Below are 24,116 nucleotides of genomic sequence, written 5' to 3'. Positions count from 1 at the left end.
TACACAAATAGATGGCAGCATACATATCACACCAACCGACGACACCAAGGGCTTCTGCCAGCTCACCAGGGTCAACCGCTATCAACTACATTCAAAACACTGCAAATCACACTTTCAAACACAACACAGCTCCCCGAACACAACATGAACAAACGCACCCCCATAGCACTGCGTGATAGATTAACCACAGTTCAATGGAATATAATACGACATACCTGTGGGTAATACGAAGTGGAGAACAACAGTTTTCAATCTTGCTCAAGCAATCAACAGTTTTCAATCTTGCTCAAGCAATCAACAGTTTATTAACTCGAGCTACGTCTCCATGGCAACCCACTACGCCAACTGTGCACAGTGCCATCTAGTGGCTCTGATAGTCTCCAGCTCTGACATCACATTAATTTAGTTTTCTAAAACATAGAATTCATCCATATTTTATATTATTCATGGAGCATGATTGCTCAACTATTGCACTGAGATTTGCTTAGATTATATACGGTTTTCATGACAAAAGACAGATACAGGTCACTGTTTGTTAAGTATTTTTATGCAACAGATTTATCTTTTTACAAAATCAAGGAGAAAAATCAAAAAAATACAAATGCTTTGCAATTCTCTCAGAGAATGCCCCTTTATTGTGTGCCCGGAGGTTTCACGTTGGCTGACACTCAGTCTTGCATTTCACACAATACTGCTGTCTTCTTGGCTCTGTGTTAAGAGGAGTGGGGTGAGGAGGAAGCAAGACAGAAATGTTGGGAGGGAGGGATGGGAGCCAGGAGAGGGTTAAAGCATGAAGAAATAGAAAGCAAAAACAAAGGGCTAATGAAGAACTCTATTAGAAGTCAGGGGGGGCCGGGGGCAAAAGAAGAAGAGGTACTCTTGGGAGTGTGCAGTATTGTTCACCATCATGACCGCCTCAGCTGCTTCTGGTCCATATGTCATTTACGGCTCCAAATCACAACAGCTCCTTCTCCTCCAAAGTCTTTTTGGGGGCTCCGCTTCGACAGCACGGTTGCTAAGGGCAGCGGTTCTTGTGGATGTGGTTGTGGTGGGCATGAGTTCAGGAAGGCAGCCGGAGAGTTCCCTTGCCCAGCAGGAACTGTAGGATACGGTCCACCAGGAGAGCTGACACAAAGTCCACCACTAGGACCTGGGCGATCACGAGTTTGAACTGCCAGGGGAACAAGAGGTAGCGGGGGGGGGGGGGGGGGGGGGTCAGTGAACACGACAGGACCTCTCTATTCCAGGCTGACATCAATGACAATACATTGAACAGAAATATATAGCAAATATTACAATATTGACATGCGTGGTTTTTTTTCTTACGTCCATTGGAATGTCTACGAGAGCAAACTGTTCGTTGAATTCTGGCGAGGAGCCGGACAGCAGTCCCACGATGGCTAGTCCCGATATGGCGATACTCCACAGTAGTGGGCGATTCTCGGTCAGAGACTCCATGAATGGGTGGCCCTATAACCGACACAGCAGGTCATTGTTACGGAACACTATGGAGACATGTGGGACACATTACAATGCATACAAAAAAAATAGATTATGAATACCTTGTAGTTAATGGCGAACGTAGCCATCTGCATGGCCATGGACATAATGTAAACTGTACTGTTGATGAGGCTGGGTTCAAATTCCTTATAGAGGTCGGCAAACTTTTCCGCTCTGCGAGAGAAAGAAAGTAAAAAAAACAGACAAATGTGACGTCATGTCTTATGAAGTAGGGTGTGATCACGGTTGGTGTGAGTGTGGCTCACCTGGGCGGACTTCTGCTCTGAGCTCCCTTGTACAGGTACACCAGGCTGCAGAAGTGAACGGCGAACTGCAGCAACACCGTCAACACCGTGTAGAGGTTGAAGATGTTTGGTAAGGGCCGCTCTCTGGACAGTGTTTTCAGTGGCTGTGCGTGTGGAGGGAGAGAATGAGAACATGACAACCAAACACGAACCGGGACTGATCAGCTTTGAACGCCTTCCCCCCGTCTTTTTGCGGTAATTGCGATGATGAAATGGCTGATGAAATTCTGAAAATAATCAGGGATTTGGTTGGATTTTACGGTGGTTTCTTCGCATCAATGCACTAGTGCGTATTAACCAGGTTTTAAGTGACTTGGCATGCCTTTATTTCTTGTCGGTGCATGCTCTGCATAAAAAAATAAAAAAATACAATAAAAGAAAGAAGAATTATTTTCATGACATCGTCTCACCTTTGACCTTGAGATGAAGAGGAAGCAGCCGGCCAGCAGCAGACCCTGCAGAGTAGCCTGGAAGTCACTGAACTTGACCCCCTCGAGGTAGAGCACGGACTGGCTGTAGGCCAGCACCAGGGCGTTGAGAGCCAGGATCTTGAACATCTGGAGGGTCGTGACCAGAGTGCAGCGGCCCTGCTTGATGACGTGACAGACTGGGGGAGAAGAGGAGAGGGTCACCCAGCGTCAGAAGAGGAGACTAGACGTCCTGAATCATCTGTCAACACTGCAGAGTTCTACACACTAACAGGCCAGATTATACTCCTGGGTCAGGTCACTAGGCCACCGGTTTGGCCTAGAGAGCTGACTGCCGTGAGTGTTTTCCCATACATAGACCAATGTGTGGTCTATGTATGGGACAGCGCCACAGAATGGACACCGAGCGCCACAAATTGATTCCGTTTTGTTTTTTGGCGATTTTGAAAAATAAATATCATTCCGTTCGTTCATCTCCGCATTGAACTCTTTCTCCCCGTCATTGTCATTGTCATTCACACAGGCACACAGAGACAGGCGCGTATACATGCCAATGGTGCTCGGGTACACTACCACTCATTGGATGAACCCGCGTATCACTGATACACTGCGCACGCACTGACAGCGGATTCGCCCGCGCCGACTCTCAACGCGTCGACAAAGGAAAACCCGAAGCAGCGGGATATTTGTGACTAACGTGAAATGCGGTTATAGTTTAGGCTATATATATTACGGTGTTAGACCCCCAGCCCGTTGGGCCGGCCATTTGAATACGCTCTGCAGCAGGGACCGAAAGGTCGGGAAGTGGGCCGATCCACATTGAAATGTATTTTGTGCGCGATTGCTCGATTACGCGAATGAGCAAACGCGAAACGCACACCCCCCCCCCCCCCCCCCCCCCCGTCAAGACTCCACGTCCTAAAACCCCCCCCCCCCCTTCCCAGGTAGCAATGTGTGGAGAGCTGACTGCCGTGAGTGTTTTGCCAAGGTAGCAATGTGTGGAACACATTGCTAGATGCACTGATGAATGGGCCTGCAACAGGCTTAAATCGAACTTGGCTCACACGGAGGCAGGCGCAGTCAACGCAAAACACATTCTCTCCACGCATTTGACTCACTAATGGCTGACAGATAGATGGCTGTGGCATTTCTAAACTCTCAATCACAATATAGCTCTAATATAACCTACAGCCCCTTTAAAATTATAAGTATAAGAGACATTTGACAACTCAAGAATCACAGACACAGATCTATAAACGCAAGCCCAGGCATAGAGAGACCCATGTCGTCGGCATAAATCGGACTTGAAGCCAAACACAGGGGAGAAGCTGTGGCGGTACTCACTGCACTGTATGGAGGAGAGTTTGGAGGTGAAGGGGGCAGCGATGGAGGCGTCCCCCAGCTTCACCACTTGGATCTGGTCCTCTTCAAGCTCCCGCAGCACTTGGCTGATCCGTTCCTGCAACAGCATGACCCCTGTTGTTCAGTAACGTGCACTACAGCTCTACACGGCACCCGGGGGCGTGCTGCTATGGGCACATAACAAGCGCCTTTATCCATCCCTTCGGCGAGATACATCAGCGCAGCCGCCGGTATGGGACAGGCCATGAGGATAGAGTGTTTACGAAATGGCAGGGCGCTAATGAGCTCTGAGAGTGAAGAGCACACCAACGCAATCAGCCCGGCACCATAAAAAAATGTGAATACATAAATAAACGTGATTTGTACCTGAAGGGTTTACTTCCATATATTAACGTCTGTCCCTTTTGTTCATTGATTTGGAGTATTGTGAATAGCTACATACAACATTAACATCTTGATTTGAGTGACTCTCCGGCCTGAAATTTACAAACATATATACATAAGTATTGATTCACCATCACGTTTGAATCCACAGCGAATGACAGTGAATCTTCTCTATATCCATGCCCTTAATAAACAGGTCGCGAGTAGGCCTTCTGCACAAGGGCTAACTGCAAAAATGGTGGTGAACCCAACATCCTGTGAACTGGGAGTCAACCCCCCCCTGAACACCACATACACCTGCTCCAGCCGACTCACCTTCTGGGCAGCGAGCTGCTCCTCCCGCTGGGCCATCATCCTCTGTCTGGCCGCCCTGGAGCTCATCTTGCCTGAGGTTGGAACCGGCGGCATGGATCGGGGCTCCGCCGCTGCGGCCGCGGCCGCTGCCGCCACCTCTTTCTCCCTCCCACGCTTCCTCCTCTCCGGCATGCGTTCGGGAGCGTTGGCCAACAGCGCGACACCTATTTCCGATTTGTGTTTCAATGCTCACGCTTCAATGGGGGTTGGTTTTTCAATGCTTATTATCAACCCTTCAGGTCGGTTGGTTTCACCGGGGGTTGATGTGTGTGCGAACGCTCACCTATGTGGGCGTGTTTGAGAGCGCCGACGTCGTTGGTGCCGTCCCCGCACATCAGCGTGATGTAGCCCAGGCCCTTGAGGCTGGTGATGACAAACTCCTGCGAGGAGGACCGCCGCCCGGCGCCAGGACAGAGCACGTAAACACTTAAGAATATAATGGAACGTAGGAGGGGCCCTTGACCCAGACCTCTTTACCACCCTACGACACGACATACAAGGTTTCAATGTGGTTTAGGTGCATGCGTTACCCTACGGCGCCACTCGCTCCACCTGCACCCACCTTCTGCTTGGGGCTAACCCGGGCGAACACTCTGACGTGAGGCAGCAGGGCGTTGAGGAGCCGGGTGTCGGCGCTGAGCCGGGCGAGCCCCTCCCCGGTGACGCATAGGTCGTACTGCTCGATGAACTCGTCCACAGAGGGCGGGGGCAGGGGCACGTGCACGCTGCCGTCGATGGACTCCCACTGCCACTCGCCTGGAGGAGATAAACACCCGGTCAGTGGCGGTGCGGAGCAGTGTGTTATGGGCCCCAATGAATGAAGAATGAATGAATGAATGAATGAATGAATGATGGAGATGATGATGCTCAATCACAACATGGATATCTTTCGTTTCCAGGCTTTGGCAGCTTGGCGCGTGTGCTGAACGGGTTTCCCTGTGAACGTGTGATGGGAGTAGAGGCCCTGGGGTACTGACCGGGACCGGGGCCTGACTGCAGTACGAGCGTGTGTTCCTTCTGGATGAAGTGGAGCTCCCTGGCCACGTGGCAGGCGGTGAGGGGGTTGTCGCCGGTGATCATCACTACCTACGGACAGAAGATAGAAGGACTGTTAATGCTGGGCGGTGATTACACATCTGGTATACCGTCTTTGAAAAAGGTATTGTGTTTGTGAACTGAAGATGTCAACTTATCGCGATACTTACATATATAGTCTATATTAATGATGACAAGAAGATGTGCACTTATGATCAGTTTTAAGGTTTTATCAATCAGAGAAAAAAGTACAACTACTTTAGGTCTGATACCATATTTCAATTTGCCATGTACTTCCATATAACCACCCTCAGTCAGACTGTTTTGAAGGTACTTTCCATTTATAAGCATCGTAGGGATAATTATGAATATTATTAAAAAAAATCGCCATGAATTTCATCAACAAACAGCAACAACAAACTCGACCCATTCACGACCATGTCCCTGTGCCTCGTCCTTATGTATGCGTGTGTCAGGGAAGGAGCTTTCGTACATGGTGCGACGCCTCTTGGATCTCCCTGATGACGGCCTTGCTGTCGGCCTTCAGGGGGCAGGAGACGACCATGAAGCCGGCGAACCGCAGGTCACACTCCAGCCCGTCCCGAGTCATCTCTCGGACCTGCACCGATCACACACAGCGATTAATCATTTCCCTCCGTTTACATCGAGTCTGATCGGACCACGGTGACAACATAGGATGGTTGATTAAAACCACTCTCATACCAGTATCGAGAAATAAAATAACGCATAAGGCAGAGCCAAAACAAAAGCCGTACCTGCTGGTGGCTGAGGTGCCCTATCTCCTTGTACCCCAGCGCGAGCACCCGGGCACCTTCTCTTGACATCTCCTTGTGGACCTCGTCATAGCTCGCGGGACGCTCAGAGAACTACAGCGACAAGCCAGGACCAGGGATGGTGGTGTCAACATTTACATTCAGGGCATTTAGCATTTCATCCAAAGCGACTTACACTACGTACATTTGTCAGAAGAAAGAGAAACAATATATCGCGACTTATAGCATAGAAACAAGTGCTAAGCATTTACCATTGCTAGGTTAACCCATTCCCCGCACACAACAAGATAGCATTGTGTAGCATCTCTTTCTAGCTATGTTCTATTGTTAAGTGCCTGGTTAACGGATTGACCTACGTTATCAAAACGAAACCCGCCATGCTAGGTTCTCCGTGTGTGTGTGACAACCCACCATCCCGCTGAGTGTCTCGGGGGCCCCCTTCACGGTGGAGATGTAGCAGAGCTCCGTGGAGCCCAGCTTCTCGTACGAGGCCAGCACCGACATCCTCTTCAGGGCGCTGGAGAAGTGGAAGCGCTGGTGGATCTTCAGCCCTTGGGTTTTGATGCCCCGCGTGAACACCTTCTCGTCTGGTCACAGGGGAAGAGGTTCGGTCAGTCGTTTGTATGACATATCGACACAGACACACACCCACAAACTATATACACGATTGCACCGCTGTATTCAAAATGTTAATTGCACATAAACAAAAGGGGTTCACACTTTGGCACCAACACTATGTCTACTACATCAGGTTACCTTCCCTCATCCTAAAGCCAATCACTACAAGGATGGTGTATTCACCATATTTATATTGATATGTTACAGCAGGGTACACACATTGCAAACGTGTTACCTTAATACATGCACATGTTTCATCTATATATGCCAGTGCCCCAGTCTGGACAGATATGTTTTCTTTATTCATTTCTGTTTTGTTTTTTTAAGATCCATCATCGACTAGTACTTTCTGCTCTGACACTCCTTATTTCCGGCCTGTTAATATTTAATCAATAAAGTACAACTAATGGGGCTTCTACATCAGAACACATCATTGTTGTTTTGTTTGTAATGCTCTCCCACATTGAGAGGACTCAAGAGAGTTGTAGTACTGTCCATTACCGAATTAATGCAAATAAATCCTAACCCAGGCTTACGTCTCACGGGAGAAACGCTGTGGCACTTTCAGACAAAACAATGTCTCCCCATAAGGACAAATCATTTCACGAGGAATTACTATACAATGACCTAAAATTCATTGCTTCCAACAAAATGACCATCATTCCAATGCTCCAAAAATGGCTGTGGTCATTGCGATACGACATTGCTATGAACAAGCCTTATAAACAGCTACTAACTACGAGTAAACAGGTAACAGGGCTAGTCAACTACAGTGCAGAGACACACCTAATTAGATCAAGCAATTAGTTTGACGAGCTGCACCTGTGCTTACTCTGCTTTGAGACATGAGCTGTGTTCGAAATCGTTCCCTATTCACTCACTCACTATTCCCTATATAGTGTTCATGATAGTGCACTATATAGGGAACGAACAAACGAGAATTCAGACACTAAGCTGAACATTTCTAAACGTCATTTGCGTCAGTAAATGCGCCGGGTATTTGTGTGACGCAGACAGATGCGCCCACATCATGTAAACAAAGGTTTACATGATGGTTGTATCGATGTCGAATGTTACATTTCCTTGATCAAGGTTTTTTTAATTCATTTTGAATGTTACATTATCTATGTTAAATCCCAAATAAATTGTTGACATTTCTAAACGAAAGCCGGAGACTCCATCATTAAATGTATTCGTTTTCGCGGTGATTCAGCTTCTTCTTCTCCTCCGGAAAAACACGACTGCATTGCATTGTGGTATACGGAAGTAACATGTAGGGAACATCGTATGTACACTCAAATTTTGGGCATTTTAAGTCCACTGTGCATGAAATTAACCACTGAGAATTTGAACACCACTACAAAATGGCAAGCAACCTATATAGTGCACTATATCCGTGATAGGGAACGATTTCGAACACAGCTATGGATAAAATGGCGTGCAGCTTGTACCTTTAGTCAGGTTCCAGTCGGCAGACATCAGCATGGCTTTCTCCAGCGGGTCTCCAACCAGCTGTCCGTCATCCAGAGTGACGAGTGAGTGACAGGTGGCCACCACTCGGTGCGTCTCCACTGGGATCTCAGACACCGGCATCACCTCCTTCCCCTCTCTGTCACCGCAGACATCAAGTCAGTAAACACAATGCAATTGAACCAAACACGTCACGTCCCATCAACGGATGGGATCCAGGTGTGGTATTGTAGCCGGCCTTTGAGATTCATGGGTTTGTACATTAAAAGAGGAGCATAGATGGAATCATATGATGAGAGTAATAACAGTTTACGGTTCATTTTATAACTAACCAGTGAAGCACCTATTAATCATTTCAGGCAGCTATTGTCTGTTAAGATTTGAATGCCTTATAACATAAAACATTAATACAATGCACCCATCCAAGACCAGCCAAAGTAATGATTTCATCATTCATCACTATGATAATCCACATAATTTATTTTCCCCTTCAAATCCCACATTAGGCATGTGAAGCATACCTCAGGCCCGCCACCCCGCGGACAACCAGGCTGTCGCTGGTCAGCGTACCCGTCTTGTCAAAGCAGCAGACCTCCACCTTGCCCGCGAACGGTATCCTGAACGGCTCCGTACAGAATATATCTGGGAACAGGGGAAGAGGAATTAAAGTCTTTCAGAGGATCACAGCCGAGGGACCACAGCCATCATCCCCCCCAGTGCCACCATTCAAATGACATGCAAAGCAGGCGGACTCACAGAGCTTGGCGAGGGCGATGAGGGAGGTGTTGACGGCCAGAGACAGCTCTATGGGAAGCTCGGGAGGCACCACGGAGGTCAGGATGAGGGTGCACTCCAAGAACAGCTTGTACCGGTTCCTGCTGGGATCCTTGGTCCCTGAGGCAAATCAAAAAGTAACAAAATAATGTGTTTCATATTCCTACAGGCTTAATCCGAATGACAATTTCAACGAGCACTTTAACATAAAAAAAAAGCCAATATCTTCTTCTTCTTCATCCTCTTATGATAGTCTGTAGTACAAATAAATCCATAGACAATACAGTGTGTAAAACCCCTAAAATTGCGTAAAAGCTAACATTGCTTACTTTGGTTTGACCAGAGAGCCTCAATGACTTATTCAAGCTGTACTATACACGTTTCAATTCCAGACATGGTCCCCTCATGTACCTTTATAAATTCATTTGTGGCAACACTTGCATTGACTCAAGAATTGGGTTCAAAGGACAGGTGCACATTTTGGCGAGTCCCACCTTCTATCCACACGTAGCCAGCCGCAGCGATCGCGAACACCAGGAGGAAGAGGATGAAGATAAAGGTTTCCAGGTTGTTTGCCGTCACCCTCTTCACACCAAACAGGATGGTCCTCAACAGCTTACCCTGGAGACGATTTACAGTGGATACAAATGTGACGCCTGACGCGTGAATCGCAGAAAACGTGTCGGCAGTGGAACACCTCACACGAGCGGGTACGACAGTGGAATCAGCGTAGTCAGTGCATCGTTGATTCACAGGGGAGGTAATGAACCCTGTTTGGTCGGCTCACCTGGGACGTGTAGAAGCCTGTCCTCAGAACGTAGGCCACACAGCCGTTGTCCACCGCTGCAATGTAGAACACCACCAGCCATGAGCATGAGTGTCATCTTTTCAAGATACCGAATACAGGTAGCGACAATATGCAGTGTATGATGCAGGTATTAACTGCATACAAAGGGGTGTTTAGTGTGCATGTTTGAACGAGACACTGACGTTTGAGACCGGCACTGGCTTTCAGGGGCGGTGTGTGCTGGACCACCTTGGTCCCACCGGAGATGACGTGGAGACGGGAGTCCCCCTGAAGGTCCAGGATCCGTTCTGGGTCCAGGTCCTCTAATGGCTCCTACAGAATCAATCCAAAAAAAACAGAGTTATACCAATATGAAAATATGAACACAATTATCCATCCACACACATTATACCCGAGTCCTATACGTGGCTGATCCATCTGGAGGGATGATTCGATCCTCTTACCTTCATCTGGGGGACGGACTCGCCGGTCAGCATAGCCTCGTCCACGATGCAGCGGCCCCGGAGAAGCACGACGTCACAGGGCACCAGGTTCTCCTGAGGGGACCGTCCTGGGAGAGGTCACACACACACACACACACACACACACACACACACACACACACACACACACACACACACACACACACACACACACACACACACACACACGTAATCAATGAGAAACGATGTATGGAGGGAAGGTAATGTACCAGCAGAACGGGACATGAAGGAAGCGTACCTATAGAGACAATGTCTCCGGGAACAAGCTCATCACTGGAAACAGGTCTCCACTTTCTGTTACGGTAGACCTGCAGGAAAACACACACACACAGACACACGCAACACATTTTATATATATCGTCATCATAAATACATGGAGACATCCAACAAAATATCTGTTATTTGAGCCTGAACTGAATGTGGAGATCTCCCAGTGCCCACCTGGATCATGTAGGGCTTGTTCCCCATGCGACGGATCTCAGACATGTTCCTCATCTGCTGCTGGACCAGGGAGGCCTCGAACGCTACCAGCATGAACAGCGTGAAGACACTGTAGTACCAGTACTCGTCCAGGCACCACAGCCCCACACAGAACACCTTCAGAGGGGGGGAAACTCCATGGATTACAGGAAAAGCTTGTATTGGATGGAAGATTGTTTTTTTTTGGTTTTGATTTTTTATGTGATTACAATGGTAGCGATTGATATTACAGTTCTGAATGAAAGATTAAGATAAACAGTTTATAATGCATTGCAGAGTGCACAATACGGAAATCAATCAGCTTCATCCATTGTGTATTTGTATCATGGTGTATCAGAAACTCATATCCCCAAAACTAAAAAAGTATCAAGGAACCATCACACGATTAAAACGAAAGTGAACCAAGATGAGTCGTAATATGAAGACTGTTATTGTGTAGTAACCCTGACCACTGATCAACCCATGGGTCTGGATGCCACGCTGAAACGACACCACTGAACGACAACAACCGTCCGCCCTCGGCCTCAGCCCACCTGGAACACGAAGAAGGGGGCGGTGGCTCTCTCTCGGAAGAGCTCCAGGAAGTCCGGCACCATCATCTCGGCGCGGTTAGTGCCGTAGCGCTTCTCCGCCGCCTTCAGGTCCGCCTCCTCCTGGTAGCCGCGCCAGGCCTGGAAGTAGCCCATGGCGTGGTTGATGGGGAAGGCCACGGGCAGGAAGAGCTTCTTCTCCTTGTCGTCAAAGATGTAGCGGATCTTCTGGAACTCGAAGGACAGGATGCCCTCGCCGGCGTCGTCCTGGTGGGGAGACAAAGGACGATTGGGAATCGCAAATGGATGGAAGAATGATGACGGTGATGCAACGGACGCATTCCCATATAGAATGTAATGGAGATTCTAAATCTCCATCGCTATTGTAAACACCCACGGTTCCCATGCATAGACAGACAGCACGTAGCATGTTCAATCGGCCTCTCAGACCGATGAGACATCAGCAATTTAGAAGACCACTGACCTGGTCTCTCTGAAGTGCCACAAGCTCTGCAGAACCATTGTTGGGTGTAGGCACGACTTTTGCAAGCGTAGCCTTCTGAGGGTCTTGTTCCTGAAGAAGCAATTTAAAAAGATTATTAATATGCAGTTCACCTTTATCCGTGTGAAGCTTTGACGGGAGCCATATGTCAGCCACATTGTCTCAATGACTTCCAATTATAAATGGTCAGAGTTTAATTTGAATATATACTAGACGATTTAGCATGTTATGTATTACTTTTATACAAATGAATCACACCACGAATTACTTCAATATACTGTTAATCACATCATTTTATATTTACTAACTGATTAAAAGTTACAACACCACATTCGTTATTTTACCCCCAATTTGTAAGAGACTGTCAACTGTTGATTCCTGCATGTAACAATATGTTTATACATACCTTAGAACAGGTGAGCCAACAGTGAGCGTGCACGGACCAATAACCAGACAGCGCTGTGAGGACGTGCGCGATCCCGATTGCCGCTAGCGCCAGCAGGCCGGCCTCGGGATACTCGGAGGCACCATAGACGCCTAACCATGCATAAAGCCAACCGGGATACAGAACAACGAAAAATGGAAGAACTGTTCCATGGAAAAGCCTGGGCCTTCGTCTGTACAGCGTCACAGAGCTAACCAGATCATCGTTCGTCCCGTTGTCATGGCTGAGGTTCATAGAGGGGGCCATTTGAAGCTCACCCGACCCCTGTATGCCGTCGGTAACCATATTCACCCCTTTAGGAATCTCATTCATTTTGCGTTCTTCACTTTCTGGGCCCCCTCTAACCGCCACCACCCCCTTCGCTCTGTATTCGATGTAGATCCAATTTTGCCCAGTGTAGTATCAGCTCCAGCCTTCAAATTCGTTTTCAGAATAACTTGTTCTCTTACTGCTGCTTCCGCACACGTCACCACGCAAATCACGTAGAGTCCTCTTTGCTGTCGTAGCCATAGCTCGTAGCCCGGAAATCTCATTTAGACAAGCAAGAACACAAAATTCCGTGTTTATTTTTTATAAACATTAGTATAGAGGACCATAATATTTATTTTACGTGTCTATGAAGATGGAATAATAATGAATATATTTGCGGAACATGGTTATATGGCGATATGCTATGCCTTTAAGAAAACGGAACCGTCACAAAAAGGGGCAGGCCTAAATGGAAAACTGACGTAAACCAAACCAATAGAATTGTACAATCCAACCATCTCTTCCAATGAACTCATAAGGAGGCGTATACGGCAGTGAACATACAGACATGGCTGCACATGCAGAAACCATATCGTTATTATAACCTTGATTCTGCTATTTATTCTTTACGAGTGCCAAGTCCACAGTTATCATCCCAATCATGTAAGAAAGCAAATATTAAATTATTAACAAATGTCATCGTGAATTTATATTTTCTAAATGCATGTTGTATGTTGTCCAAAGTGCCTGAAAGTGTATTAGTTAACTTCCTACTAGTAATAAACGGAATTAATTGACCTACATATGTGTCACCTTCTAGGCAGGCTGCCATGAATATTACGGCAAAGTATTGCCAAAAAGAGATGGAGGAATATGGGTCTTGTGTGGCCTCCAACCCGTCGACATGGCAGCATCACTGTCATGAACTCAAGATGAAGGTCGCCAACTGCACATCTTCACAGTAAGTGGATGACCCTTGTGTATTTCTTGCAGTGGAACAGGAAAGCGTAACCTTCGCCTCCTCCCTGCAACACACACACACACGCATGCACGCACACCACACACGCACTAATAAATCAACTTTATTTGTTGGTAATCTCTCATTCCAGCCCAGTGATCCAGAAAATAAGGTCAAGCTGTTCGAAAGAATTTGTACAATTTGAGCACTGTCTCCGGGAGAACCAAGCCGACCCTACCTCCTGCCAGCCACACATAGCACGTTTCCTGGGTTGCGCGGAGACGGTCGATCTCAGTGGAGCAGGTGAGCTTTCAATCGTGTGTGTGTGTGTGTGTGTGTGTGTGTGTGTGTGTGTGTGTGTGTGTGTGTGTGTGTGTGTGTGTGTGTGTGTGTGTGTGTGTGTGTGTGTGTGTGTGTGTGTGTGTAAGGTCAATGTATCCCACATCCAATGGGAGTAGGGACACCAACAAATAAGACCTAAGTTAACTTGCCTTACCTGTAGTGATTTTTTTTTGCTTTATTGATTTACATTGCAGAAGCCACAATCGAGACCCCAGTACCTCACCCTACCTAGAAGGCCCCCCTTACGTTCACCCCTCTATGACCAGAACTGTCTTTTACAGCGGCAAGGAAGGACTTGTCAACAATGAATTCAGCCCAGTTATGCTATGTACTTTAATGATGTAAACCTCAATGTCACCTAAAACACAGTACTAGCTTAGCCTTGGCAGCTTTGTTGGTAGGTCTAGTTTAAGTGCAGTTTTAATAGTGTGAGCCAAAAGGCCCAACAAAGGTGCATTTCTGCCTACACACATATCATAATCTTTTGGGCAAAGTTTCTTTTGGGCAAACATTAATGTGAATATGTACAAACAGTACTGTATGTCCCTTTTTGATTTTCCGAAAAATTTCAACCAATAAAAATATAATTTTCTATGAAATTGTATATTTATTTTTACGATTTGACCTTTGTTCTGACTTCTCTGCTTCTTCGGTCTAATAGTTTAATCAAAATGGATGTCCGAAGTATTACTCACTGGGTTAACCCCCTAGTGGGGTTTCAACGTAACTCATGTGTGTCGCTACTCCCTACACTCCCTCCATGCAAGCCTGAATCACAGCAACATATTAAACTGGGCACTTTTAGCTCCCACACATTTCTTAGCCCGGTCACTGTTCAACAGGGAGTCTTTGGAGGGGAGGGAGTCTGTCTGGTGACTACATCTAATCAGAGGGACTACTGAGGGAGGCCGTTGAGTTATGGGCCCTTTGACTACAGAGCGGAACAGGATACTTTGCTCGATGACTTATTAAATGCTGAGGGGAAGAACACTTTTTTTTCCTGCGTATATCGGACTAACATTCAGGACCAAAAAGTGAAGCAACACTTCAGAAGTGTGATTGCCGATTGTATTTGAAGATATGGCAACGGTACATTCAAATCACATCACCTGTTAAAACAAAACCCAAAAAATGTTAAAATAGCAGAAACTCGCCTAATACCACACAAATAAGTTACTTTCACATAAAATATCACTGCATGAATGCCATCAATCAGTGATCATAGACAAACATACTGCCATAAAGGATAATGTTACAAGCTGTAGCCAATCACTATAGCACGATAAATCAAACAAATATAATCCTAATATATTTATATTCCTGAACCAGAGGAGAGGAGAGTCTGGCTCCTGTGCTATGTTGATTTTTTTTTTCTTTTTGCAAAGCTCGGCGTCCATTATGACCTCAAACCACACTTTTCCGATCTATATTGCGACACACAATATATCATGCTACAATTTGAGTATTTGTCGAATATGAGAGGAACTAGAAGATACAAAATGTCATACAACAACAATTTCTTTCAGGAAATGCTCTAAATAAAGAAACAACTAAAGTGTCAAAAAGTGTAATAGTAGCGAACATACAGTCATATTCACATTTATATTACAGGACAGCACACCATCACGTGCTTAACACCCCAACTTTAGGAAGTTGGAGAGCCTTTTTGTCTTCAAACTACAGCACAGCACTACTTTTATTTTGTGAACACGGTATACAAGAAGAGGGAACCATTAAGTGTCTATTCCTGAACCACAACCCTGTTTCCGTATAAGGCTCTTCAATCTACCCTGTAGTATTTCCTATACGTGATTGGTTTCTATTCTATCCGTTTTGGCCTTGAACTATTTTGTTTTTAAGTTAAAGAATAAGCTTTGGATTTTATCTCTGTTTTTAATTGGAGACTGACATTAGAAAGCTTTTATTGTGTTGTTGTTGTTGTTTTTTCTTACAAAAGTTTTACTCTGACCATTGTGGAAAATAAATTGAGATCCATCCTTTCCAGCATACCTTCCTGAGTGAAAGACTCAGGTCACACAAATATACACACTAACCTGAGAACACAATTCTACCCCTATCCATGAAGGTCAATTCAGAGTACACGATACCTAACCACCATCAACGTTATCAAACAATTGTAATCTACTTATCTAATTAGATTCTTGAATTTCTCTTCAACCCTGCTTCGACGACCAAGTAAAGAGTTTGATTAAATCAACGTTTTATCCCCAATAATTTAAAAATACATCATATAACTTGTACCAACATCTCGTACCAAGTGTTTTATGCTTTTTCTTTTGTTTTTAAAAGTGCTTTAATACCTCTATGGTTGATAACATTGAATAAACATAAATAACAAACAATAAAATTGAGGTCTTTTAAAATTTCAGTGTCTACTTATACATTTGTGTGTCGATTTTATACAATTGTGGTAATGCTATACTACCGCAATGTGTATTCAAACGAGCACACTCTTTGCCTGCCTATTTGCTATTTGATGATTTGGGATTTGAATAAAAGCTTGTGTTTGTATTTGGGTGTAGGCTGTTCATGAAGAGTGGTCCTACAGGCATGTTGATGGACGGACTCCATTAGCTGCATCTCTGAGAGGTGAAAGGTGGAAGCGTAGGGAAAGGGTGAGAGTTCACAGGGGTCAGGAGGTGAAGTAGGAGTTCTGCATGGAGTAGAGACGGTCGATTGGGTTTCCCACCCGTCCTGCAAGGAGACCACTCTCCACCCCTGTTGCCAAGAGACAGTCGCCAAGGTGACCGAGGCTCCCGTCGCTGTCCAGATCGTGGAACACCGTCTCGGATTCTGAGACACAGACAGATAGTTTGGGGAAATGTGAATAACTGATAAAAGAAAGAACCACAGGCCTGTTTAATGTTAATTCTAACACCACAGTCGTACCATAGGCGTGGAGCTGCTCATTGGTCAGCTGAGGAGGTGTAAGCCCGTGTCTGAAGGGCTCCCCTCCATATATGTTGGGGTCCAGGGCCAGAAGCTGCTGCCGTGGCAATGAGGGATACCCCAGAAGCCCGTCCATCCCGTGAGTACTGGAGCCATCTTTAAAAAAAAAACACATACAAATAAATAAAAATACAAATATGAAACTAGCTCAACTCCTCGTCTGCTTAGATCTTTCGGTTGGTTTCATGAAAGGTAGGGAAGTAGCTATACCTTCGCTGTCATCGTTGCTCTGTCGGCCCCCCCTGTTGGGCCCCCGCCGGCCCCCAGCCATCTGCTCCTGCTCCTGCTGCTGCTGCTGCTGCTGCTGTCGACGGGCTATCTTCTTCATCTGCAGCGCCCGACACATGAATCCAAACGTCAATACGTCAATAACGCTATTCATCGTTTTGTTCATGTAGCGCTTTTCAAGGTATTCGAAGTCAAAAAATGTAATTAACGTTGCGGTAAAAAAACAACTATTCAGTTCAATCATATTCAAATACTAAAACACACCTAAACCTTATTAAAGCGTACAATGAAATGGTGAGGTTAAAACTGACATCAAAAGCAGTTTTTTATTCATTGTCTTTGATTTCGTGAATGTGTATTCATGTTTATGTGTATGTATGTCCATGTGTGTGTCTATGTGTGGCGTATGTAAGTGTGTGTGTGTGTGTGTGTGTGTGTGTGTGTGTGTGCGCGTGTGCACACATCCGCCACGTGTTTTCGCAACTCCCACCTTCGCTCTCTGGTTCTGAAACCACACCTGCACCACCCGCACCGTCAGTCCCGTCTCGGCGGCCAGAGTCTCCCTCACCTGCAGTAGACAATCCTCCATCATTAACACCGTCGCTCCCCCTCCTCCCTCTGCCAGCACATCAATATTAAAGGAGCGCATTTAAATAGCGCTTCGATCCAAAGCGCTCCACGAGATGGTCTGACCTTCGCCCATCCACACTCCGACGGCGGCGTCAGCCGGGGATCGTACCGGCAAACTCGTGGTTACCAGCCGACGCGCTCTACCTCCTGAGCCACTGCCGCCCTCAACATGCCCTTCTCTGTGTGTGGGTACGGAGGGCCGGTGGCTGGGGGGGGGGGGGGGGGGGGGGGAGGGGGGGTCCCCTCACCTTGCGGCAGGGTTTGGAGGACACCTCGAAGGAGGCCTTGAAGGCTCGGCGCTGCTGCGTGGTCAGGATGGTGCGCGGCCGCTTGGACCGCTTGTGGTCCTTCCCTTCGTCGCCGCCCTTCCCCCCGCCGGAGCCGCCGCCGCCGCCGTCCTCATCCTCGCTCTTCACTGGAGGACACAGTCAACGGGGGGGGGGGGTTAGTGTGAGTGAGGGAATGTGTGAAAACAGATGAGATTTTTACAGTGGACTGCTGTAGCAGATTGTGGTGGGTAAAGTGGTCTTGGGGGGCGGGGGGGGGGGGGGGGGGGTTGAACTGGTGAATATATACTGAATATATATATAAATAAACATATGTTGCATGGACATATATGTATGTATGCAACTGTACTGAAAAGAAAAATATCTTTGGAAAGACCTTTTGGAGTTTTGCTTTTGGAGTTCACGGAAATCTATTATCCAACATCGCACGGCCAACCGTGTGGAGCGTGGGTGCGTGTTTGTGGTTTGTGTGTTTTTGTGGTTTGCGTCGACCGCGGAATCCTTTTGCACCTGACTCCGTCGGGGCGGGACTGATGGCCGCCAGCATTTCCCTCTCCTTCTCGTAGTCCACGCGGCACAGCAGCTGGCCTTCCTTCAGCACAAACTCATCGCCCCTCTGCAGACGCCGCTCGCACTCACAGCAGCTGAAGCAGCCCAGGTGGTACACCTGGCCCAGCACGCGCATGATCAGCTCCGAGCGGCCAATCACCTGCAGGCACGCACTGCACTTCCTCACAAACAGCCTGGAAGGGGGGAGAGACGGACGACATGTTGGCCTGAGCAGATATGTGGATGCGTGGAGGACATGGGCAAGAGTGTTGGTCTCAGAGAGAGAGAGGGGGGGGAGAGAGAGAGAGAGAGAGAGAGAGAGAGAGAGAGAGAGAGAGAGAGAGAGAGAGAGAGAGAGAGAGAGAGAGAGAGAGAGACTGTAGCCTATAGGAGTGTCAATAAATAAAAGAGGAACACACACGGGAGGATGGGACACGTTTTCCCTTTCAACGCCATGCTTGTGGTGATTAGTGGAGTCACTTAATTAAAGGTCGAAGCGACATTACCCAATCCACAGAGCAACATGCTGAACATCTGCTTGCAGGAATTACATTTGTCAAAAGTGACTGTTTCCTCTCCCCGCCGGTAGGGGGCAGTAGTTAACCAGTGGTCAGGGTAATAATGCTCGGTGCTATTCTGATATTGCAATTGCGTTCTTTTTTTATGTGAAGAGAAATCGTCTTAAATGTTCCTCTCTTTGGTTAAGGATTAAGAAAAAACATATTGAAATGGAAATAATGAGGTCTTGAATTGATGTTATTGAATTGAAAAAGACAATACTTTTTCCTTTCTCTGACCCTGACCCCTCTCCTCCTTTTGTCCCGTTCTGTTCCCCGGCAGCCTGCTTTAAAGCTGCAATATGTCTCCATATTGAGAGCAGCTCTGCACATATATTTAGTAGCACCAGTGAATACCTCTCATCCTGGTCCTTCAGGTTCCCTGCCCCTCCCTTCCCAGTGTTTTCTGCCAGCATTCCCAGTTTTCCCTCGTGCCCTCCCAGCCTGCCTCCCCAGTTCACTGAAACTAATAAAGACAGGATTAATTAGATTGTTGTTTAAACAGTGCGATGGCCAGACAGACGCTGTAAACTCATAACCAGGGATTGGGGATAGCATGGGGTTAATCTCTACCCTCTCACTTATGCACACCCTAAGCACACGCACATGCACGTGCGCACACATACACACACACACACACACAGACACACACAGAAACACATATGCATGCATGCACACACACTCGCACGCACACACACACGCGCACACACACACACACACACACACACACACACACACACACACACACACACACACACACACACACACACACACACACACACACACACACACACACACACACACACAGTATCTATACTACATTTCATACCTATGCATACAAATAAATAAGTTAATAACAGAGCGTGGGTAGACGTAATTAAACAGTCACCTATATATTTATAGATAGTTATTTAAATTCTAGAAATTAGGTACTTTTAAATGTTATACTATTATTAAAATAACATTTCATAATGTGTTGAGTGGAAATTCTTTTTCCATAGACACTATTAAAAAATATATGGTGAGTGTGTTTATTTGCTTAATTGTGTGTGTGTGTGTGTGTGTGTGTGTGTGTGTGTGTGTGTGTGTGTGTGTGTGTGTGTGTGTGTGTGTGTGTGTGTGTGTGTGTGCGTGTGTGTGCGTGTGTGTGTGTGTGTGTGTATCTGTGTTTGTGTGCTGGTGCCCGTGGTGTGCCTGTGGTGTGTGTGTGTGTGTGTGTGTGTGTGTGTGTGTGTCTGTGTGTGTGTGTGTGTGTGTGTGTGTGTGTGTGTGCGTATGCCTGTTGGGTGATTGTGTGTGTGTGTGTGAGTGTGCGTCTCTGTGCTTGTGCGTCCCTGTGTGCCTATGTGTGTGTGTGGTGTGTGTGTGTGTGTGTGTTCCTCTGTGCTTGTGTGTTAGTGTATGTATGTCCGTGCGTCCCTGTGTGCCTATGTGTGTGTGTGTGTGTGTGCGCATGTGTGTGCGTGTGTGTGTGTGCGCATGTGTGCGTGTTTGTGTGTATGTGTGTGTGTGTGTATGTGTGTGTGTGTGTGTGTGTGTGTGTGTGTGTGTGTGTGTGTGTGTGTGTGTGTGTGTGTGTTTGTGTGCGCATGTGCGTGTGTGTGTGGAGGGGTAGTACGGGGTCGGGGCAGGAGGAGGAAGAGGAGGAGGAGGAGGAGGAGGTGGTGACTACAGGACAGAAGTGTCGAGGCACCCTGACTGGGTGACAGGAAGGTGTCGCTGCCCAGATCGAGAGAGTGCAGAGGGAGCCAGGTCTTCACACTAGAGCCCATAATCTGCGATTCTGTCCCAAACGCAGCTGCCGCGGCTAATCTCCCGCGATCCATCTGCCAAACGCAAATTCCCCAAATGACAGTGTCACTAACTTTACATCTTAACAAAAAGAAGAAAAAAAAACTCAAGCAGCCCGACGGTGATCTGTTCTAATGCAGGCCCTCATGTTCAGTTTTACATCCATCACCTTCTGTAATGGAGACAATGCTCCGCCGCGTTCACTGGCTGGCTCTCGGGCTCTGACAACCGCGTGGATTGCCACCAACACCTGCGTTGTGCTCGTCATGATTCACAATTCAGATTGGATTGCACTCAGAGATGACGGGTTTCCCGGATAGCCATAATGGATGATTATGATTGGGATATTGTCCTTTTGATGATTCTTTCATGAAGAACATTTGAGCTGTTATGTACTGTTCATATATTACGGTAAAATAATAGTGATAATAATAATAAAATGAATATGATGAAGATTAATAATAAAAATAGCAGTGTTAATCGTGATAATAATAATATTAGTTATAATAGCATACATATATAAGTAGTAAACATGAACTAGTTATAAGTTATTGTGGATGGAATCGACCCTTAACAATTGCCTGTGAACTAAAAAGTGTTCAAACCGAGTCTTCCCGGAATGGCTTGACCTGCAGACTGATGATGTTGGCTTTCTGAGAGCCCCGTTTGCTAAGCAGAGTGTACACAGCACGCTAGGAATTCACCCGACATGGCAAACGGAGGCAACTTGGGGCAACTGTCGCAGTGGGGAGTCTATAAGGAGCTCAGTCTAATCCCTCCTAATAGAAGTATCATTCAAACTGGCCATTTCCACGGGCTTTATACAACACACAATAGATGTAATGGTTAACCACTTCATAATGCAGCTTAGCCACACGACCAGGGTACATTAAGCCACCGTGGCAAATTTGTGCTATCGAGACCGTATAGCCACACAAGTCTGTGTTTTTCTCTCGGTGTCCATGTGTGTAATACATGTGTAACAGCACATTTACATGTTTCTTTACTTACACTTTATATTAGGCTTCAATATATAGATCTTTATCAACATTTCCTCCAAATTTTACCGAAACTCATATTTACAGGGATACTGATATATAACGGCCATTACCTGTTGAAGCTGTCATTTATATTTTTAGCATTAGCATTATTTATTTATTTTTTGCATGATTGTTAGGGAACGTTAGAAACTATACCTTACTCATATGCATACCAAATAAATTAACCAAATACCATGATTTACACCAGTATCCACACGGATTACCACACTCTGCATTGTATGAAGATTCAACAGATAGCAGTTAATCTCGGTGACATGGTTCATTGAGTCCTTCCCTCTGTATTCAGCAGCTCTCATTACACACATACTTGTGCGTTATCATCAGGAAAAACTCTGCAGGAATGGAAATCGGCTGAAGCCAACTCAGTCTGACTTTCCACACGGATCACAGACAGCGAAGGGAGAGCAGGTAATTACCAGCTCAGAGATCATGTGATAGAAGGAGGAGGAAGAGGAGGAAAAGGTCTATAGGTATATATATTTATACATATATGTTTGGCATTTACACTCCAGCTTGGTCTCTACAAGATATTACTACAAGCCTAGCCATCCTACAAACAAAATCGCAGTGTCTTTGTTGTTGTATTTGTGAAAATAGCAAACAGTATTATTTTCCATTGCCTGCTTTGACTAGCCTGATCAGCAACACTAGTAGGGTTTATCTGCAACAATCCCATGCTGTTACTGTTGTAGGAATGGGTATATTTCACAATATAATAAAATAACAATATTGTATTGGCCCTTAACAATAGAGGGACACAGAGAAATTTCAACTGTTGATTTGTGTTAAAGAAGGCAGGAGTGACGATCTGTTTATTTGCGATCAGTATGTCATCATCTGGTGTGATATAGATTACTGGGATCATAACGTAGATGGCGCTATGGAATGACCATTATGTATGGATCACAAGAGCCAAACTCAGGGACACTTCAACATGATCCCAAAGTTTCAATAGCATGGATGACGGGAAATCAATATCAAACGTACATGCGAGAATCTTACTTTTAAATTGTTTTGTTTTTAGTATCCATTTCTTAGGTGTGTGGATGTGTGTGTGTAGTGTGAATATGTGTGTAGTGCTGTTGTGAATATGTGTGATTGCGTGTGTGTGTTTGTGTGTGTGCGTGCGTGCGTGCACTTGAGGCGGATATTGCTCTGTGAAGCAAAATGGCTCAGAGCCAGGGATCAGTAATCACATCATCTCCTTTTATTAAATCTCCCTGCACTGCTTCTGTGTTATTAAAATCTCCCAGCATTCCCCACGATACCGGTACCCTGCCACCACTCACTCACACACACACATACACACACAGACACACACACACTCACATACACTAACACACACACTCACACACTCACACATGACACAAGTGCACGCACACACACACACACACACACACACACACACACGCACACACACACACACACACCCAAACCGACGTACACACACACACACACACACACACACACACACACACACACACACACACACACACACACACAAGCAAGCATGAAGGCTAAATCAGAAGGAGGCATATATACAGTCATATGCCCATAGTAACACGCATGAACACAATGGTGCACAGCGTATGTAAACACAGATAGGGTGTATGGGTAGTACAAACATCAATAAAACACTGACAGATACGGCCGTTTGTTCGTCTATCTGTGCACGTGCAACAGACCCGCCCGTGTGTTGTTATACGACCGCCAAAAAGGCAGTCCTCTCGGTCCAATTACGCCGTTACCGTCTTTAATAAGTAGTGTCAACATCCCTTGATGGCACACTTATTTTCTAAGCATATCTACCGGTAAATATATACACCCAATAAAGCAGCCATTTGTGTTGCTAGCGTCTTAACAGCTAGCTTGTGTTGAATGGGGATAGATGCTGCACATCGGGAGTTTCCATAGGCTCCCACCCCCCCCCCCTCAGAGTTAGACGGTGACATAGCATCGCTGATTCTGTGCATTTTTTCATGTTAATAAGACAAACTCTCCATGTGGTCAGATTGGGTAGGTCCTCCTGACTCCTTTTGTGGCAGGATATATGATTACAAGGTCAACTATATAACACTAGCACCAAGTAACCGCTAAAAACCTGCCTGGCATGCATTGTGGGTATTTGTGTGTGTGTGTGTGTGTGTGTGTGTGCATGTGTGTGTGTGTGTGTGTGTGTGTTTTTGTGTGTGTGTATCTGTGATTGTGTGTGTGCGTGCGTTT

General features: G+C 46.2%; 3 protein-coding genes across 3 annotated transcripts in view; 1 reads left to right on the top strand and 2 right to left on the bottom strand.

Moving 5' to 3' along the window:
• Positions 1–529: 529 nt before the first annotated feature.
• atp13a1 (ATPase 13A1) lies at positions 530–12,774 on the bottom strand. The gene is made up of 25 exons (XM_060036793.1): positions 12,233–12,774; positions 11,809–11,898; positions 11,328–11,591; positions 10,756–10,911; positions 10,553–10,622; positions 10,276–10,382; positions 10,015–10,144; positions 9,812–9,867; positions 9,519–9,645; positions 9,007–9,144; positions 8,772–8,892; positions 8,232–8,389; positions 6,574–6,749; positions 6,145–6,255; positions 5,862–5,987; positions 5,311–5,419; positions 4,896–5,089; positions 4,617–4,713; positions 4,295–4,497; positions 3,578–3,692; positions 2,216–2,412; positions 1,767–1,909; positions 1,563–1,674; positions 1,327–1,470; positions 530–1,171 (listed from the first exon to the last, which is right to left on the bottom strand). Exons 1-25 carry the CDS (start codon positions 12,581–12,583, stop codon positions 1,061–1,063), a joined length of 3,606 nt encoding a protein of 1,201 aa, XP_059892776.1. The 5' UTR covers positions 12,584–12,774; the 3' UTR covers positions 530–1,060.
• Positions 12,775–13,043: 269 nt separating this feature from the next.
• LOC132446509 (coiled-coil-helix-coiled-coil-helix domain-containing protein 5) lies at positions 13,044–14,419 on the top strand. The gene is made up of 4 exons (XM_060036840.1): positions 13,044–13,183; positions 13,341–13,481; positions 13,630–13,781; positions 14,015–14,419. Coding segments are annotated over exons 1-4 (333 nt in total). The 5' UTR covers positions 13,044–13,181; the 3' UTR covers positions 14,053–14,419.
• Positions 14,420–14,874: 455 nt separating this feature from the next.
• lmx1al (LIM homeobox transcription factor 1, alpha-like) overlaps positions 14,875–24,116 on the bottom strand; it is a 19,689-nt gene continuing 10,447 nt past the window's right edge. Inside the window, exons 4-9 of the mRNA XM_060036809.1 lie at positions 18,446–18,678; positions 17,897–18,063; positions 17,509–17,586; positions 17,001–17,118; positions 16,731–16,886; positions 14,875–16,634 (exon numbers count right to left, since the gene is read on the bottom strand). Coding sequence (XP_059892792.1) covers positions 16,474–16,634; positions 16,731–16,886; positions 17,001–17,118; positions 17,509–17,586; positions 17,897–18,063; positions 18,446–18,678 — 913 coding nt within the window. The 3' untranslated portion in view covers positions 14,875–16,473. The remainder of the gene's footprint in view (positions 16,635–16,730; positions 16,887–17,000; positions 17,119–17,508; positions 17,587–17,896; positions 18,064–18,445; positions 18,679–24,116) is intronic.

The sequence above is a fragment of the Gadus macrocephalus genome, chromosome 2 (genome assembly GCF_031168955.1).
Source record: "Gadus macrocephalus chromosome 2, ASM3116895v1".
In the NCBI taxonomy this organism is placed as follows: domain Eukaryota; kingdom Metazoa; phylum Chordata; class Actinopteri; order Gadiformes; family Gadidae; genus Gadus; species Gadus macrocephalus.
This window is presented reverse-complemented; position numbering and strand designations above follow the sequence as displayed.